Raw genomic sequence first — 18,843 nt, forward strand, 5'->3', positions numbered from 1 at the left:
CTGAGTTGGAAGCAAATGCCCTTGCCCACTCTCCAGAGTGCTTACTTACCCTTTCCTAATAAACCATCTTGTTTCTATTTCTAAAAAGGGAAAGAAATCATCTGAGACCAGTGCAGGCTGTTATGGGTCCGGAATATTCAGAAATCCACCAGTCTGACCACGAATACATTTTAACAAAGAGGAGGCTTTTATTCACATACAGGGGCCAGGTCTGCACTGGGACTCCGAATTCCCAAATGCAGGACAAGCCACCTCAGTCAGGAGTTTATAAAGGTAAAGACAAAGGTACATTCTGAAGGTTATCTTGAGCAAAGCAAGCTTTTGTTTACAGAATCAGAAACAGCGGTTGACCTTATGACCTATGACCTTGCACAAAGAACAGTTTTGTTAAAATTGTACAAGACCAGACAATTACAAAAACCAACCCTTAACAGCCCTTTACATTTGGAAGTCCACTGATGCTTAACAGTTCTCTTAAGCACAGGAATTTTAAACTTCTAAACATGAAGTTAGCCATCAATGGAACTTTAGACATCTCAAGGTTACAAGAGAACCTGTTTCCAAAAAAGTGTGGAGGGGGGTGTTAGGGGGAGCTGGGAAGATGGCTCAGCCCTTAAGAGCACTTACTGCTATCTCAGGTGACCAGAGTTCAGTTCCCAGCCCTCGGTCAGCTGGCTCACAACTGCCTGTGAATCCAGCTCAGGGGATCTGATGCCATCTTCTGGCCTCTTGGGACACAGAATAAAAAATATTTTGAGGGCTGGAGAGATGGCTCAGAGATTAAGAGCACCGGCTGTTCTTCCAGAGATCCTGAGTTCCAGCAACCACATGGTGGCTCACAACCATCTGTAATGAATGAGATCTGGTGCCCTCTTCTGGCCTGCAGCATGCATGCAGGCAGAACACTGTATACATAATAAATAAATAAATCTATATTTTGAGAGCTGGGTATGGTGGCACACACCTTTAATCCCAGCACTCCAGGCGCAGGTGGATCTCTGTGTTCAAGTTAAGCCTGCTCTACAAGGAAAATTCTAGGACAGCCAGGGCTGTTACACAGAGAAACCCTATCTCTCTCTCTCTCTCTCTCTCTCTCTCTCTCTCTCTCTCTTTTTTTTAAGAAAGCAGCACAGTTGACAGTTGATGAAAAGACAGTAGCCTGTTAAGGTCCGAGATTATTTATCTGGGAATAAATAATTCAACACAAAAGACTGGGTTCAAGCAAGCCAAAATTTATTTTAAAAAACTGGTGTCAGGGAGGCAACAGGGTTTGGGCTCCACCTGCATTTCTGAGGCAGGGGCAGCAGCCAGTTTTAAAGGGGAAAACCACAAAGAGACAGCTCTGGAGTCCCATCCAATCATAACCTATGCAGGGAGAAGCGGTCGGGGACTCTCCAGGTGACACACTTTCAGCCAATCAGAAGGGGTTGGAACGGTCGTGGTTTACACGTGTCTGAGGGGCTCCGAGGGCTGCCGTCTGGCCTCAGGAAATTGTGGGTAGCAGCTCAGGGCAGACTGGGACAAAATGGAGTTTCTGCTGCTAACTAGGATCTAAAAAACCCACTCAAATATGCGGCTCTGGCAGGCCTTGCCCTTCTTCCCCATTCCCTCTGCCTTGCTAAAAAACATTAGATTACAGCCCTAAAGCTAGTCACCAAGGTCTGTTCCCTTATTTGGCCACGTGCTCCTTCTGAGGCCAACAACCTTGGTAGCAAGGTCCAGCTATCAAAGTATTGAAATCCAGCAATCAAAAGCCCCCTGTGGCACATCTAATTAACATGCCCAATTAAAATTAAACACCTCAATCTAATACAAGGTTTCCCCCTTTCCCTTTATAAACCACCATTTGCCTATGAGCCACATCTGTCTTCTTTCTATCTGGAGGCAGTCCTTCCCCACCCCACCCCCATTCCCTTCCCCTTCATCCTCTGTCTCCTGTCTTTGTCTCTTATTCCCTGTTCTTTGTCCCTCTGGGGCAGATAAATCTCCTTTGTCCTGAGAACTTGGTCTTGGGGGTCCTGAGCCGACACCAATTCTTTCAGCAGAGCCCTGTTCTGATCCCCCCTAGCACCGGAACCACCTTTGGGAGCCTTGGGATTCGAGTCAGCTAGCAGGGCACATTCTGGGGTGGAACAGACAACTGATCTGATTCAGGGTATATCTGCCAAGAGACACTGGTATCCTGGAACAAAAGCAAACTGTTGTGAACTCCTGTCGTGGGGTAAACACCGATGAGGGGGTGGTGGACCCCAGATACTCAAAAGGCCAAGTGGCCAAAGGAGAGAGCCAACTCTGGTTCACACACACACACACACACACACACACACACACTGAATAAAAAACAAAACGGCCAGGTGCTGTCTGGGCTGTAGGCTACAGGGGCAATTCCAAAGCAATACAAAAACCAGGGGTCGGTTGTCCTCAAGGATCTGGGAGAACTACCCGGGCCCCAGGAAAATTGGGTCAGACCGTCCCTTCAAAGACAGCCTCACTGTGGAACTAAACCTTAGTGACGCTCCTGACGCCGGGGACCCAAACCACCCACTAACACAACTGGACACCTTTGTTAGGCGACCTTTATTCCTCTGGGCCCAGTGCCATTCTGCACAGGGAACCTCTTCCCATCCCAGGGACATTCCTGAGGCAAAGGCAGCAGCCAGCCTCTTAGACCTCTTCCCATCCCAGTGACAGGGCTCCAGCCTCTTAGATCTCTTCCGAGGCGCTGGGCAAGACTTGGGCCTCACACGTGGGTGTTGAGGGACGCCAGCAGCCCACGGATCAGAAATGTAGAAGTTCCCAGGAGAGTGAGATGGCAGGGCCTCGCCTGCCACAGGGCTAGTGCAGTTCTTACGGCTCGGGTTCTTCCTCTTCCAAGCTGAGATCGGAGAGGCACTCCTCCTCCCTTTGGCCGGGCTGATTCCAAGGAAAGGAGCTGACCTGCAGGATGAAGGCCACAAGGGCGGTGGGAGAGCACACAGCGGTTACTCCAGGGTTGCTATCCCTCAGCCACTCACCATCCGGTACCATGGTTCCCAACTCACCACTGCTTGGGCTGAGCCAGGATAGAATCTGTGACCACTCCTCCACTTCTGCAGAGGGATTTGGGGGTGGGTCATTTAGCCAGAAGCTTTGTATCAAAGTGGGGAGCCTTTCCAACGGCCCGGGAAAGCATCCGCATCCCACACTGACTCACAGGCATGGCTACCACTTCAGAGATTCACACACCAACACAGAGAAGATGCCTAGCTGACTTCCTTCGGAGCCGCTTTTACAATGTATATTATGATTTGTGCCGGGCGGTGGTGGCGCACGCCTTTAATCCCAGCACTCGGGAGGCAGAGCCAGGCGGATCTCTGTGAGTTCGAGGCCAACCTGGGCTACCAAGCGAGTTCCAGGAAAGGCGCAAAGCTACACAGAGAAACCCTTCCTCGAAAAACAAAAAACAAACAAACAAACAAAAAAAAACAATGTATATTATGATTTGCAAGAAGAGCCTTCATCTTGGGGCTGGAGAGAAGGCTCAGCAGTTAAGATTAAGTACTGTTCTTCCAGAGGTCCTGAGTTCGGTTTCCAGGACCCACATGTGTGACTCACAACCACTTGTTACTCTAGCTCTGGCTTCCTAGGACATCTGCACTCATACATACATAACCAAACATACCAGTGTCCTGGCACAGCTGGGCACGCAGTGGTGGTTTTAAAATGGAATTATTTCTAACAGTTCCTCTCTATCGGTGAATAATCTACTGTTGCAGTCAGATTTCAGAATCCAGTGCTGACTGCTCCGTCTCACACTCACAGAGAGCTGGACTTAGTTGTTTTTTTTTTTTGAGACAGAGTTTCTGTGTTGTTTTGGTGCCTGTCCTGGAACTCGCTCTGTAGCCCAGGCTGGCCTCGAACTCACAGAGATCCACCTGGCTCTGCCTCTCGAGTGCTGGGATTAAAGGTGTGGGCCACACCGCCAGGGTGGACTTGGTTTTGAGGCAGTGTCTCACTGTGTAGTTCTGGCTTGCTTGGAACTCACTCTGTAGACCAGGCTGGCCTTGAACTCACAGAGATCTGCCTGCCTCTGCCTCCTGAGCATTGGAATTAAGGGTGTGTGTCACCACACAGGACGAAAGCTGGACTTGTTGAAAGTGTGATAAATGTCACTGGGGTAGAGCTTCTTTAAAAGTGTGCTTGCCCTGTGTCTCAGTCACTGTTCTACGCTGTGAAGAGACACCAAGGCAACTCTTTGATTCTTCAAGACAGGGTTTTTCTGTATTGCCCTGGCTGTCCTGGAACTCACTCTGTAGACCAGACCTCGAACTCAGAGATCCGACTGCCTCTGCCTCCCAAGTGCTGGGATTAAAAGCATGCACCACCACCGCCCGGCTACCAAGGCAATTTTTAAAAATAAAGCATGTAATTGGGAGCTTGCTTAGTTTCAGAGGGTTATTCATTATCGTCATGGTGGGGGGCGTGGTGGTACACAAGGCAGGCATGGTGCTGGGGAAGTAGCTGAGAGCTACATTCTGATCCACGAGAAGCAGGCAGAGAGAGACACTGGACCTGACACGCGAGCTTTTCAACTTCCAAGCCCACTGTAGTGACACACCTCCTCCAACAAGCCACACCTCCTCCAGCAAGCCACACCTCCAACAATACCACACCTTCTCCAAGGCCACACCTCCTCCAACAAGCCACACCTCCTCCAACAAGCCATACCTTCTCCAACAAGGCCACACCTCCTCCAACAAGCCACACCTCCTCCAACAAGCCACACCTTCTCCAACAAGGCCACACCTCCTCCAACAAGCCACACCTCCTCCAACAAGCCACACCTCCTAATCCTTAAACAACTCACCAACTGGGACTAAGCATGCAAATATATGAGCCTATGGGGGCCATTCTCATTCACACCACCACACTAAACCAGGTTTGGCAGTACATAATTGGAAGGCCAACAACATTCTGGAGGGGGAAGAATGAGAATCAAAGTTCAGGGCCAGCCTGGGCTACTTAAGACCCTGCCTCAAAAAACAAAAAACCAAAACAACACCGTTGGGCATAGTGGCGCACGCCTTTAATCCCAGCACTCGGGAGGCAGAGGCAGGCGGATCTCTGTGAGTTCGAGGCCAGCCTGGGCTACAGAGTGAGATCCAGGACAGGCACCAAAACTACACAGAGAAACCCTGTCTCGAAAAACAAAAACCCAAACCAAACTGCAGCTATGTCTTGGTAGCTGTGTCTCCTTCTTAGGCAGGGTAACTAACGAGGATGGAGCCAAAGAAACCACAGCTGAACCTTGGGACCTTCCCTCCTGATGTGTAGAATGCCTCTTACGAAGACATCTTCTTCTGGCTACAGAAGGAAGATCCTATTTGCCCAACTGCCAATTATATTCCTTTACCAGCCAAGGGTCTGCAGACTCAAGACACCAGCTTCAGGTAACTTTACCTGCATTGTGGTAACTGACTCCCTCCCTCCCTCTCTCTCTCTCTCTGTCTCTCTGTCTCTCTCTCTGGCACACTTGGTAAAAAGTAAAAGAATAAATGGACACCACTGCCCAAGGCCACTGTCCTCACTTCGGGGCAGCCCACCCCAACCTCTCTGCGGTGAACAGAGCCATGGCGAAACATTTACCCAGGAGATCCCTGTTGAAGCTGAACTAAACCATTGCTTTCCATGGAGAACTTTACTTTTTGAGACAGCGACCACTCTACCTGCTCAAAGCAAATCACCTCAAGGTTCTGGGTGCAGTAAGTAACCAAAACCCCCAAATGATATCCCCACGAGGCAGAACACATTTCGGCCACTACTGCTTTCAATACATCTTCTATGTAATAGTGACCGTTTTCTTGAAGTGACTTTGGCAACTTATTCTCTGATTAAGACCTTTTATATAACTGATTTATAAGAAGGTCTTTGGCAAAAAAACTTATAGGAAGTTCTTCTGCTAGAGAGAAGGGAAATGTAGGGGTTTAAATAACACAGTTATTTAGAGAGAGACGGTTTCCCTGGTGGTAGCACATCAGAGACCTGCCCTGTTCCATGTGCTCTTGGGACTCATGGAAGAAGTTCTGAAATGATCACTGCTCAGGGACCTCCCAACTATCTGGGGGCCACAGTCACAGTCATGCTGTCAGGGACCTCAGTTCTCGTCAAACTCCACACAAGGGGGAAGAGACCAGAGCTAGGAGTTCAGGGAAAGGCCCCCAAATCGTCTGTACTTCAACAGGCTTCAAGTCCACACTTCCTTGAGGATGCTGCACGCTGGCTGCTTCGGGCTTGGCTACCCCAGCTACGGAAACCTCGGTTTAGGTTTTCCACGTACCTGGATTAAACTCTGTAACTCTTCCTCACTTTCGGCATCTATGGACTCTTCACTGGGAATGTACTCCACCGCGACCTTGCCACTTTCTGAAAGTGAGGATCGGTTCAGAGTTTTTCTTGTTCTCAAACTTGTCAACACAGTCCAACAGTCACACCTGACGAAGGCTTACAGTCTCTAAAGGCTAAAGGAGAGCATGTCTCTAGAAATGTCGCATCCCACGCTGCAGTAATCAGCAGAACCATCTGATTAAAGAATGTATGAGCAGGGCCAGGAATGGTGGTGCCCAGGCAGGCGGATCTCTGAGAGTTCTGGGCCAGCCTGGTCTACATGATGAGATCCGGGACAGCCAGGGCTACATAGAGACTCTCTCAAAAAAAAAGGGGGGGAGGGGCTGGAGAGAGGGCTCAGTGGTTAAGAGCACTGACTGCTCTTCCAGAGGATCCAGGTTCAATTCCCAGCACCCACATGGCAGCTCATGACTGTCTGTAATTCCAATTCAGCTCATGACTGTCTGTAATTCCAATTCCTGGGAACGTGACATCCATGGCAAAACACCAATGCACATTAAAAAAAAAAAAATGAGGGGCTAGAGAGATGGCTCAGAGGTTAAGAGCACCGACTGCTCTTCCAGAGGTCCTGAGTTCAATTCCCAGCACCCACATGGTGGCTCACAACCATCTGTAATGAGATCTGGCACCCTCTTCTGTATACATAATAAATAAATAAATCTTTAAAAAAAAATGAGGTATCAAGCATGTTAGTTCAAACAACTTTGGTATTTTAGATACAGGACTAGGGCATAACAAGAAATTGGAAATAAAAAAGGTTCAAATGGCTGAAGCCTGAGGCATAGGTGGCAGACAAAGTGAATTCAGGCCTGGCATAGAGGACACCGGATTAGGAGCAAGGGGCAATTATCTACTCCTCAAGAAATGAGCTTCCACAAGATACGAGAAATGTCTCACAGTTGCAGCCTCCCACTGGTAGGCCCTGTCCTCTTACGTACATAACCCAGCATTCCTCACATCAAGCCACACACAAAGGCTCTGCTCTAAGGGTTTCTGAGTTTACAGAAGGAATGCCACAGCAGAGGAGAGAGACAGAGAGAACTTAGGTATTTAGCCCGGTTCTTAAAGGTGGCCACTCAGAGCCGACAGCTGCTGGCTCTCCTAGCTGAAGACCACGGGGGGTGGGGTGGGGGTGGGGGCGGCGGCAGGGGGGTCATACTTTGACAAGATGGCTGGCCAGGTCGGAAGGCTGAGGCCAACTGGATCCACCTCTTACATGCACAGAAAAGCCTCCATGAGTTGGGGTATCTCAGTTGCTAAGCCTTCAGGGTTATGAAACAGGAGAGCGATCCTTTTGGAGACTTGTTGCTAAGCCCCAAAAGGTCACACCACTGTCAACCTTTAGGGGACCACGATGCCAATGCCAACATCACGGCCACGATCAACACTCACAAGAAAGCAGCTGATGATTCCCTGACTGCACCCACCCCATATGCAAACATCACAAGTGAAAACAAGCCGAAGATTTCCTATTTAAGACAGGTCTCAGCCAGGCGTATCTCTGTGAGTTCGAGGCCAGCCTGGTCTACAGAGTAAGATCCAGGACAGGCTCTAAAGATACACAGAGAAACCGTCTCAAAAAACCAAAAAAGAAAAAAAGAGAGAGAGAGAAGGAAACAGTGATAATTAACAGATTCCGGCTTCTCATGTAAGCAGAGCCCACACATTTTCTCTCTCGTCCTTCCATTGACTCTTTCGATGTCCCTGTGAGGGAGGGAGAACCTCCAGCCTGTTTTGCAAATAAGAGAGCAAGCAGCTTCGTAACTGTAATGTCTACAGGTCACTCTAGCTGTGGACAGGAAACCAGTGTGCAAGCCCAGATGTCCAAAGCTCAAAAACCCTACTAGTGCCAGGTCAGCACCAGGTTGGCCTGCAGTGATGAGGCTAGCCCTTTGACATCCAGACCCAGGCCAGCAGAAGGTTTGCCTGCAGTGATGAGGCTAGCCCTTTGACATCCAGACCCAGGCCAGCAATAGGTTTGCCTGCAGTGATGAGGCTAGCCCTTTGACATCCAGATCCAAGAGCAAGAGTATCTGTTGTCAGTTTTCTCATAAACCTGACAAGGGACAAATCTGAGGCCACTGCCATAGCAGAGTTCCGTGAATGAAAGCAGAATTCGGAATGTTCCAGATATTAGTATTTTCATACTATTTATGTTTTAAAATGACCTTCCGGCTCGCTGAGTTTCAAGCACTCAGGATAATCAAGAAAGGCTCACCTAAAACCACGATGGCCAGCTTCTGGAAGGCGTCTGACAAGGCGCTCTGGATCGCGAGCTTCTGAGCGGTCTTCCTCTTCATGAGAAATGATGGCTGTCCTGGAGGCAAGCAAGCAAACAGATTTCCAATACCTGAATGGGGGCTGACGAGAGGCTTTTGCTGCAGACGCAGGAGGACCAATGTTTGGACACAGTGCCCGTGTAACAGCTGGGCACGCCCCTGTGCAGGTCTGCAATCCCACAGTGAGTCGGGCAGAGACAGGGCTGTTATATTCTAGCCGGCCAAAACGACAGACAAGCTCCAGGTTCAGGGAAGAGACCTAGCCTCAAATGAATAAAGAGAAGCGTACACCAGACACCCTCTTCTGGCTTCTAGGCTTACACACACGCAGGCCCACACACTTTGTGTGCACACATGTTTGCATACACTACACACAAATACACCATACACACAAAGTAAAAAATAAGTAAATACTTGTATGGATAGCAATTATTCTTTGTTTAAAAAGAAAATACATTTATGATTCAGTCTCAGATCATTATTTGAGCAACTAAAGGGATGTAGCACAAGGAGCTGGCTGAATGGGTCTGTTGAAGGTACATAATGACAGGGCCCATTATCTCACAGGCCCAGTGTATTCTGAAATTCCTTATGTAATAACTACGGGATCCAACTGAGGCACAGGTACAAAGCTCCTATCACTGGCCAATTCCAAACTGACAGGTCTCCCCGCAGACTCTGCCTGCTGCAGCTCAGGGCTGGACTCACACTGAGCAAGGTCAGGTGATGGAACAAGGTCAGGTGACGGTCCTGAGGATGGGTGTCATCTATCCAGCAGCCTCAGGAGCCTACTCCACGCCCCCCACTAACTCCTTACATCTGACTTGGACTCCTCATGCTGAGGGCCACGGAGTCTAGAAAAATAACTTAAAATCAATTAGAGTACCTTTTCACATTGGCCTTTTTGTCTGTTCAAGCCATTCCATTATCAAAGGATTAAGTGTCTATACAAGGGTTTATGCAATGTTTAGATAACGATAAATGGCATGTCCACGTCTGCATGTGGCTTTCTCTGTGTACACTAGTGTAGGTGCCCGAGGAGAGGCGTGAGATCCCACTGGAGTGGGTGCTGGGAACAGGATGCAGGGCCTTTGCAAGGGCGGTATGTGCTCCTATGTGCTGAGCTGTTTCTCCCGTCCTACGGCAGGATCTTGCTGATAACTGAAGACAAAGGATTCTGACCAATTATCTCAACACAAAGCAAGTCCTTAACCAAAAACTAGAGACACAGGATGTCCTGCCTCTCCTGAGCCTCTGGGCAGGAGGGCAGCTCTATTGTAAATGTAAAGGTTTTGGCAGGCACGTGCTTCAGTGAAAATCTATATTATAAGGCATAAAAATTCTGCCTTAGGACTTCAGTAGTTCAGTGGTGGAAGGGCCTGGCTAGTAGCTGACAGAGAGCGAAGAGAAGGAAGAAAAGACAGACAGACAGACGGAGACACGATATATCCACTCTTGCAGCCCTCCCTGCGCCGAGGACAGACCTTCTTCCAGCTGGTGCAGAGGCTCGTCAGCGATGCCGACTCCAGGGCTCCTGCATCCATAGGCCGGCAGCACCACCTCCACAGCACAGAAGAACTTGAGGCTCTGCTTCCGCCCGGGCCCCGCAATGGCCTCGTCCTCCGCTCCAGGGAGCTCCTGCAGCTGGGAAGGGTGGGATTCGAGTCCTCAGAGAATCAGCCCTGAGGTTTCACCCTGCTAGGCAAGCTCTGCACCACTCAGCCCCATCCCCAGCTTGCCTAAGACTTCAACGGAGAAACATACAAAACTAAACCCCAGATCCCCGCTAACAGCTGGAGCACCCTAGAGCTTCAAAAGCAAGGAAGATTTGCAAAGGAATGCTGCTCTAGGCAACCAAGTCTTAGCGAACACACTGAGAAACTATGGACTTCATCGGCCAGTGAACTGGGACGAGTTTTTCCTAACTCTCAGACACATCCACCTAATCCCGCCATAGCTGGCCCCTGCCTGACATGTCCTCCCGGAAGCCCTGTTCAATCCTCCCCAAAGTCTAGGATTCTAATGTGGAAGGAGAGAGTGTGGTTAGTCGAAAAATGAACAAGCCATACCTTGAGGATCCTTTTTGACCATCCATTGAAGCCAAAGTAGAAATTTGCCAGTTCCTGACACCGTGAACTGTTTAGGGCAAAGGCCTGATGTCGCAGGGCCTTATGTCTAGTGCTGAGACGAACCTGCAGTCAGGAGACCCACAAATATCACAGCCTGCCAGGTTCTACTTTGGAGACACGAGGTCAATCAATTCCAAGTCCGTAAGGGACAGTGAAGATCAGGGGGTCAGAAGGAGGTCCTAAGTCCTGCGTCAGAGTGAGCCCCACACACATGCTATCTGTCCATCTAAGCCTCAGTGCTGTCCGCCATCATTGTTAGGATCCCTGGTTAAGTGGCAGGTTGCCCTGGGGGCGGGGCTGGAGCTCAGTTGGTGGAGTGTTAGCCTACAGTATAAGGGGTTAGAGAAAATAACCAAGGAGGCCCCGAAGAAAGAGTCAAGGGTTGTGAGTTTGCCAAGACACTGTTCCCATCCAGTAGCTCCTGCTTGAGACTATGACCCCAGAAGACAGAGATGAACCTTACACTCACCCAGCTCCAAGTCAGTAACTCCACACAAGTGATAATACAGGCCTGGGCACCGTGGTGTGTGGGTTTGTTTTTTTTTTTTACCCTCTTTTGAGACAGCATTTCTCTGAGTAAACTAGACTCATTCTGTAGACCAGGCTAGCCTGGAACTCAGAGATTCCCTTGTCTCTGCCTCCTGAGTGCTGGGATTAAAGGTGTACGCCATCAGGCCAACAGTGTACATTTTTAATCTCAGCACTCAAGAGGCAGAGGCCAGCAGATCTGAGTTCCAGGCCAGCTTGGTCTACATAGAGTTCCAGGGTAGCCAGAGCTACATAGTGAGACCTTACATACACACACACACATACACACACACACACACACACACACACACACACACACACACACACACACACGAGTTTCACCAGAACAATCACATGTCAAGCTTATCTGACAAGCTTTACTGACAGGTCCTCCAGGTGTTAGCCTTGCATACTTGACACAATTACTGTGTATTTCGTACTCCACTAACTCCATCTTAGAAGTCTCCATTATTAGAAAGTTTTGTGTATTCAAAAAATTTGAACAATACAAATAAAGTCAATGTATTGATTACCTATGGATTATGTTCTTTCTCGGCCACTACTTTCAAAGCTCCCTGGAGCTTGAGGTGGCGACTGCTCTTGGAGAGGACTATGTTCAGTTCTCGGCATTCAAGTCACATGGCTAAGTAACTCCAGCTCCAGGGGGTCTGACATCTTTTTCTCCCTGGGCACCAGCATTCACTTGTGCACACACACACACCCACAGACACACATATATATACAGAACTTAAATACACACACACACACACACACACACACACACACACACACACACACACCTAAAGTTCCTTTGCAAATGAGGGCACAAGGAAGGGAAGGGGAGGAAGGGTTACCTTAAAGGAGAGGATGAGGGGTGGCAGAGCAGAAGGTAAAGGAAATGAAAGGGGAGGGGAGTACTGTGGGTGGAAAGGCTTAGGCAGGGAGGGAGGCAGGGGGATGGGGGATTGGGGAGAGGAGGGGGAGATGACCCAGGATAAAGAGAGTATAAAGAAACCATTTGCAAAGCATAATCTGCCCGGTTGTGCGACAGTTTGGCTGCTGAGCGGTAACTGACCGTTCCCTGAACAGACTGAAGACGCCTTGAGGGACAGGATGGGACTCAGGACTGTAAGCCTGGCTAACGACACATGGATGAAGGGGTAGTAGGCCTATTTTAAGAACACATCTCTGGTGGTTACCTTTATCCCAGCACTCGGGAGGCAGAGGCAGGTGTGTCTCTGTGAGTTCGAGGCCAGCCTTGTCTACAGAGGGAGTTCCAGGACAGGCTCCAAAGTCACATAAGAGAAACCCTGTCTTGAAAAACCAAACCAAACCAAATGAAACAAAAAAATAAAAATAAAAGAATTGGGGGTTTGGGGATTTAGCTCAGTGGTAGAGCGCTTGCCTAGCAAGCGCAAGGCCCTAGGTTTGATCCTCAGCTAAAAAAAAAAAAAAAAAAAAAGAGGCCCACAGAAATCCACAAAGATACCCCCATAAAAGACTGCTGGCAATGGTCGAGAGACAGCCAGGACTGACCTACTCTGGTGATGGGATGGCCAAACACCCTGATAGTTGGGCCCAAAACCCCATCCAAGGACTGAGGAATCTGGATGCAGACATCCACGGCTAGGCCCCGGGTGGAGCGCTGGGAGTCTAATTAGTGAGAAAGAGGAGGGTTTATATGAGCGAGAATTGTTGAAACCAAGGTTGGATAAAGCACAGGGACAAATAGCCAAACAAATGGAAACACATGAACTATGAACCAAAGGCTGAGGGGCCCCCAACTAGAACAGGCCCTCTGAATAGGTGAGACAGTTGATTGGCTTGATCTGTTTGGGAGGCATTGGTACCAGGTCCTGGGATCATTGCATGAGTTAGCTGTTTGAAACCTGGGACATATGCAGGGACGCTTGGCTCAATCTGGGAGGAGGGGACTGGACCTGCCTGGACTGGGTCTATCAGGTCGATCCCAGTCCTCGGGGGAGACCTTGATCTGGAGAAGGTGGGAATGGGGGGTGGGCTGGGGGGAAGGGGAGGGGGCAGGAAGGGAGAGAACAAGGGAATCTGTGGCTATTATGTAGAACTGAATAGTATTGTAAAAAAAAAAAAAAAAGATCTGGCTCCCTCTTCTGGCCTGCAGGGATACATGCAAACTGAACTCTGTACACATAATAAATAAATTTTTTTAAAAAAAATTAGGATGTCACTGGGTATGGCAAAAAACATCTTTGCTTCCACTTGGGAGGCAGAGGAGGGGGATCTCTGAATACAAGACCAGCCTGGCCTACATAATGAGTTCCAGATAGTGATATGTAGAGAAACCCTGTCTCAAGACAAACAAAAAAATTCGTTAGGAGGTTAATGAACATCATCTCTAACTAAATATGAGGTTGGAGGCCAGGCTGGGCTACAAGAGTTGTTTTAGAGAAGAAAAAAGGGGGTAGAGGAGGCAGAGCAGTAGGTAAAGAGGTTTTTTTTTTTGTTTGTTTGTTTTTTTCGGGACAGGGTTTCTCTGTGTAGCTTTATGCCTTTCCTGGAACTCACTTGGTGGTCCAGGCTGGCCTCGAACTCACAGAGATCCGCCTGGCTCTGCCTCCCGAGTGCTGGGATTAAGCCAGCTTGTTTTTTTTTTTTTTTTTCTTTTTGGTATGTACTGGCTGGTTTTATGTCAACTTGACACTAGCTAGAATCATCTGAAAGGAGGAAACCTCAGTTGAGAAAAATGCCTCCATAAGGTTCCGCTGTGAAGCATTTCCCTAATTAGTGATTGATGGGCGAGGGCCCAGGTCACTGTGGGTGGCTGGTGGTCCTGGACTCTACAAGAAAGCAGGCTGAGCAAGCCAGTAAGCAGCACCCCTCCATGGCCTCTGCATCAGCTCCTGCTTGAGTTCTGCCTTGACTTCCTTCAGTGGTGAAACAGTGGCATGGAAGTGTAATCCAAATAAGTCCTTTCTCCCCAACTTGCTTTTGGTCATGGTGTTTCTTCATAGTACTAATAACCCTAATTGAGACAATGCCAAAGGTGTGTCGGGGGGGTGGTACTTCTCAAGGTGCCTTAGGCCTTTCCTTGATCGTATAAACAACACATAGAACATATGTGTGCCCAACAAGCAAATATGTAAATAAACTAACGTGACTATTCTCACCCTCAACAGTACCTTGAATTTTTTTTTTTTTCTTTTTTTTTTGGTTTGGTTTGGTTTTTGGTCTTTGAGACAGGGTTTCTCTGTGTTGTCCTGGAATTCATTCACTTGGCTAGCCTTTCACTCACACCCCGCTCCTTGAATTGTTGTTGTTTTTTTAAATATTGAATTTTGTAAAGTGTGTGTGTGTGTTTTACCTGCACATATTCCTGTGAGTCACATGCATGCCTGGTGCCCAGGCCAGAAGGGATATGGGATCCTTTGGAACTGTAGTTACTGGAAGTGACTGTGAGCCATCATGTGGGTGTGGGGAATTGAACTTGGGTCCTCTGAAAGAGCAGGCAGGGCTCTTAACGACTGAGCCATCTCTCCAGATTTCCTTCAACACTCTATCAAAACGGTCTCATTGTGCCAGAGCACGGGAAGCTCACCGCTTAGCAATTTTCCCCGTACCACATACAGTATTTATGACTGAGACATGGTGACAGGTTAAAAACATACAAAGTTCAATAATTAAAGGCTGACTAACAATCACTTCAGTACTTGGAAGTGGATGATCTAGGAGAGAAGGTGGTCCTGAACAGTGTACAGATGTAGAGATTGTATGCTTGGGGTCACTACGGGCTAGAGTTCTCAGATTCAATCAAGGTTCAGTGGAGGAGGAAAGCACCAGGGACAAGAATAGACTGGGGTCAGCAGCAAGTGGGCAGATCCAGTAGCCAATCAGAAACTGAAATGGTTCTTTAAAGTGGTGGAAATGAAAACATAGTGAGATGTTGTCCCGTGGCTCTGGGCAAGTCAATGGGTTTGCTGTTAATATGGAATGGAGTCTACAATGTATTAAAAGATGCTCTGCCCACCTTCTGGGACCTGAGGGGACTTCTGGATAGGCCTTTTGAGAATGATGGCAATAAAGCATCCGTTATGTCACAACAGTTTATCAAACTCACAGTATTTTAAGTCCAAGTAAAATATAAAACGTTTATGAATATTTCTTAAATTTTAAGGCAACAGAAGGACGTGGGATTTCATCGGTACACCTGGCTTTGAGCAGCGACTATCATGATGAACCTTTTTATCACCAGCCATCCCAAGTTTGAGTTTCTTCATCTAGGAATGCCTGGAGCCAGAGCCTCAGTGGAAATGCCCCTGGAAGCACCGTGTGAACCAGAGGACCGCACAAACGCTAGCTCACGGATGCACTGGGAACTTCCCCCCAGCTCCTGCATCGGCACCCACCTTCACTGGCGAAGTCTGAAAGAGAGGCTTCCCGTCGCAGGCCCTTTGGGCTCTCTGCGCGTCCCTTGACGAGTAAAACTTGATGATGGCGTAGAAGCCGGGGCGGGCCACCGCGGCGTTCGGGAAGACTCGGACTGAATACAGAAGGCCAAACTGGGAGAACGCTGCAGACAGAGAATGCTGCGGGGGGCGCACGACGTGAGCGCCGACCCCAGTTCCCACGAGTCCCCCCTCTCCACCCGGAGCACTCCTCCCTGCACGAATAGGGACCTGCCCTGGGGAGACTGGTGGCTCGGGGACCTGTTGGCTCACCGACCCCCGGCTCCTCCCTCAGCGCGGGCCCCGGGCCCCTGCTTCCTGCCTCCGGGTCTCTCCCTACCCCTCCCTTTCCTCGCCCCTCCGCGCAGCCCCTCACTCTTAAGGCCTCGGCTGGGGGACCAGCGCTCAGCTCCCACACCAGCAAAACTTTGTCACTCTGGGTGGGAACCACGAAAGAAATCAATTCCGCCATGGTAAAGCCACTGCGCCTGCGCAAGAAACTACCGCGAACTCGGAGGGAAATCGCACACAAGGGGCGGTGCCAATGAGAAAGGGGCGGAGACCAGACTCCCACGACTTCCCTAAAACTTAACACAGAACAGGTATTTAAAATTTATTTCAGAGCTGGAGAGATGGCTCAGAGGTTAAGAGCACTGCTTGCTCTTCTAAAGGCCGTGAGTTCAATTCCCAGTAACCACATGGTGGCTCACAACCTTATGTGCCAACCATGGCACAAGCATGTGCCAACACGCCCAGCTTAGAGTCTTTTCTGACAGAGCTTTTTTAAAAAAAAAAGATTTATTTATTATGTATACAGATAAGGGCACCAGATCTCATTACAGATGGTTGTGAGCCACCATGTGGTTGCTGGGAATTGAACTCACGACCTTTAGAAGAGATGAGATCTGGTGCTCTCTTCTGGCCTGCAGGGATATGTGCAGACAGAACATTGTATACATAATAAATAAATCTTATAAGAAAAAGAAAAAAGAATTAAAAAAATAGTTTATTTCAATACCTTTAGTCCTACTACGTAATAACTGCCTATATTCAGACACATCCTACTGAGATATGGACATCTTTAAAACTCGAATCTCTAGTTCTTCTTACATGCATGGATACCAAATTAGAGATAACCTGAATAGCTATAACTACTAAAAGTCAAGACATCTCTTGGCAAAACCGACCAAAACAGTTTAAACTAATATATATATGGAGCTAGGTAGTGGTCCACGCCTCTAATCCCAGCATTTGAGTCAGCGGGGAGACTTCTCAAAGGCGACATGGTGGCATGCAAAGCAAACTCCACAAAGGGAGCTACATAGAGAAGTAAACCAGAAAAAGGAAAGCTGAGTTTTAAAAGAAAGCAAACGACTTAAGCAATGAGTCAAAAGGTGAGTTGGACTTTTCTTTAAACCAGGGTGAGAGATCCCCCAAGGGGGTGCACCGTTCCTGGAGGTACTGCAATACCAGGTCGATGCGTGGAGTGGACGGAGCAAGCTCCTATTCCAACTCCTACTTCCAAAAATCCATTTAATATATTGTCCTCGGATAGAGGACGTATCAGATATTAAACTGATAAGAACAGATACTACACTTGATCTTAGCCAAAAGGCCGAGAAGCGATAACTCACCCCTCACGACCGCCCGGGACACTCACGTGCGCACACACCTTACATCACGGTCGCAAATACACACGCGACCACAGGCACGCGCCCGACACCGACTCTCCTGCCCTGCCCTGACCACGACCGCCACTCCAGGGAAACCCTGCGAGATCCAGCGTGGGCCGAGGATATTTTTGTTGCTCTTTTCGCTCCCAGAGTTCCTGGGAGTCGCGGCCACCTCCTCATTTGCATGCCCCGCCCAATGCGTATTCAGTCTCTGAGCTGCCAGTTTCTTTGCGACATTTCAGACACAGAATTGACAGTACCTATTACAAGACGCACTCATTCTCTCTTTCTCCCTCCCCCTCCCATTTCTGCCTCACTCACTTTATATATAGGCTTGAGTGTTGTTAAGCGGCGAGGTCAACAATGGGGTTAGGTAGGGCTCCGATGGTGAGTATAACCCCCGGAGAAAGCACACGCTGACCAGCTCAAGGGACAGAAGGATCCTTGAGGAAAGGGGCCTTTTGATTTCCAGCTTATTTTAGATATGCACCTCACTGTTTTTGTTTTGAGGCAGGGTCATCTGATTCTCTTGATTGGGAGGGAACCCAGGAGATTCCCAGCACCCACATGGTAGCTCACCTGTAACTTTAGTTCCGGGGGAGCTAACAGGCACACACGTGGCAAACATACATACAATGCACACAGGAAAAACATTCATACACATAAATAAAATAAATCTAAAAAAAAAAAGAAGACATAAGAAGTAAATAAAATTTACAAGACTCAGGGAGTAAACTAAAGCTGCGGAAACCTACAGGATTCAGAGCAAGGTCCTTCTAACCTTAAGTTTGCAGTAACGATTACTGGGCAGAGGAGACTCCCCGCTAGCCCAGCTGCCTGTGAGTTATTTCAGAGAACTCCAAGAATGCAGTATCACGAGGCTGGGCGTTTTGGCGATGAAGCTGCCTGGGAGTCACCCATGCTCCTGTAAGTAACCCCAGTAAACTCGCTGGCTCACCAAGCCAGACTCAGATGGAATCCGTTCTCCAGTGTGTCATCAATGCTTTCTCTGGAGCGAAAGAGCTGTGCTCACATCTGCCCAGAAAATGTCACAGGCCACTCTCTGAACTGCTGAGCCATCACATCAGCCCCTCCTTCCTCTTTACAGGCTTCCTCCCTCCCTCTGAACAGGAATCAACACCCAAGTGGAGCTGTGAGCCAGGGGACTAGATCCAGGGCCTAAATGGGGCGACCTCCCTGAAGAAGGCCAAAGGCTAAGGAAAGAGATGGAGGACGAGCTGGCCAAGAAAGACCTCTTTGGAATGCTCAGACCAGCCCCAAGGTGAAGACAGGTGTGTTGGGGGGGATGGGGTGGTGGTGACTGATACCATTCTCTAGGAAGGATGACTAGGCTTGGATCCTAGAACTTGCAGTGTAGCAGGTAAGAGGTAACCAGATTCAGAGTGCACTGGGATAGCAGAGCATGCTC

The 18,843-nt window shown here is 48.8% G+C and overlaps 1 protein-coding gene and 1 non-coding gene across 4 annotated transcripts; both read right to left on the reverse strand.

Annotated features, from left to right (window-relative positions):
• Positions 1–1,212: 1,212 nt before the first annotated feature.
• On the reverse strand, positions 1,213–16,345 carry LOC114702205 (RAD52 motif-containing protein 1-like). 3 transcript variants are annotated; one of them, XM_037200859.1, is made up of 7 exons: positions 16,118–16,345; positions 15,703–15,882; positions 10,733–10,855; positions 10,148–10,307; positions 8,603–8,701; positions 2,701–2,937; positions 1,213–2,661 (listed from the first exon to the last, which is right to left on the reverse strand). In XM_037200859.1, exons 1-6 carry the CDS (start codon positions 16,211–16,213, stop codon positions 2,741–2,743), a joined length of 855 nt encoding a protein of 284 aa, XP_037056754.1. In that variant the 5' UTR covers positions 16,214–16,345; the 3' UTR covers positions 1,213–2,661; positions 2,701–2,740. The 3 variants fall into 3 exon arrangements, with proteins under 3 accessions (XP_037056754.1, XP_037056753.1, XP_028738380.1); XM_028882547.2 differs by lacking the exon at positions 1,213–2,661 and adding an exon at positions 6,317–6,402 and having other exon boundaries at positions 2,758–2,937; positions 16,118–16,338; XM_037200858.1 differs by having other exon boundaries at positions 1,213–2,937; positions 16,118–16,344.
• Positions 16,346–17,177: 832 nt separating this feature from the next.
• LOC114702290 lies at positions 17,178–17,368 on the reverse strand. The gene has a single exon (XR_003735954.1). It is a non-coding gene; the product is annotated as a U2 spliceosomal RNA (small nuclear RNA).
• Positions 17,369–18,843: the final 1,475 nt, after the last annotated feature.

This window comes from Peromyscus leucopus, chromosome 8b (genome assembly GCF_004664715.2).
Source record: "Peromyscus leucopus breed LL Stock chromosome 8b, UCI_PerLeu_2.1, whole genome shotgun sequence".
NCBI lineage: Eukaryota > Metazoa > Chordata > Mammalia > Rodentia > Cricetidae > Peromyscus > Peromyscus leucopus.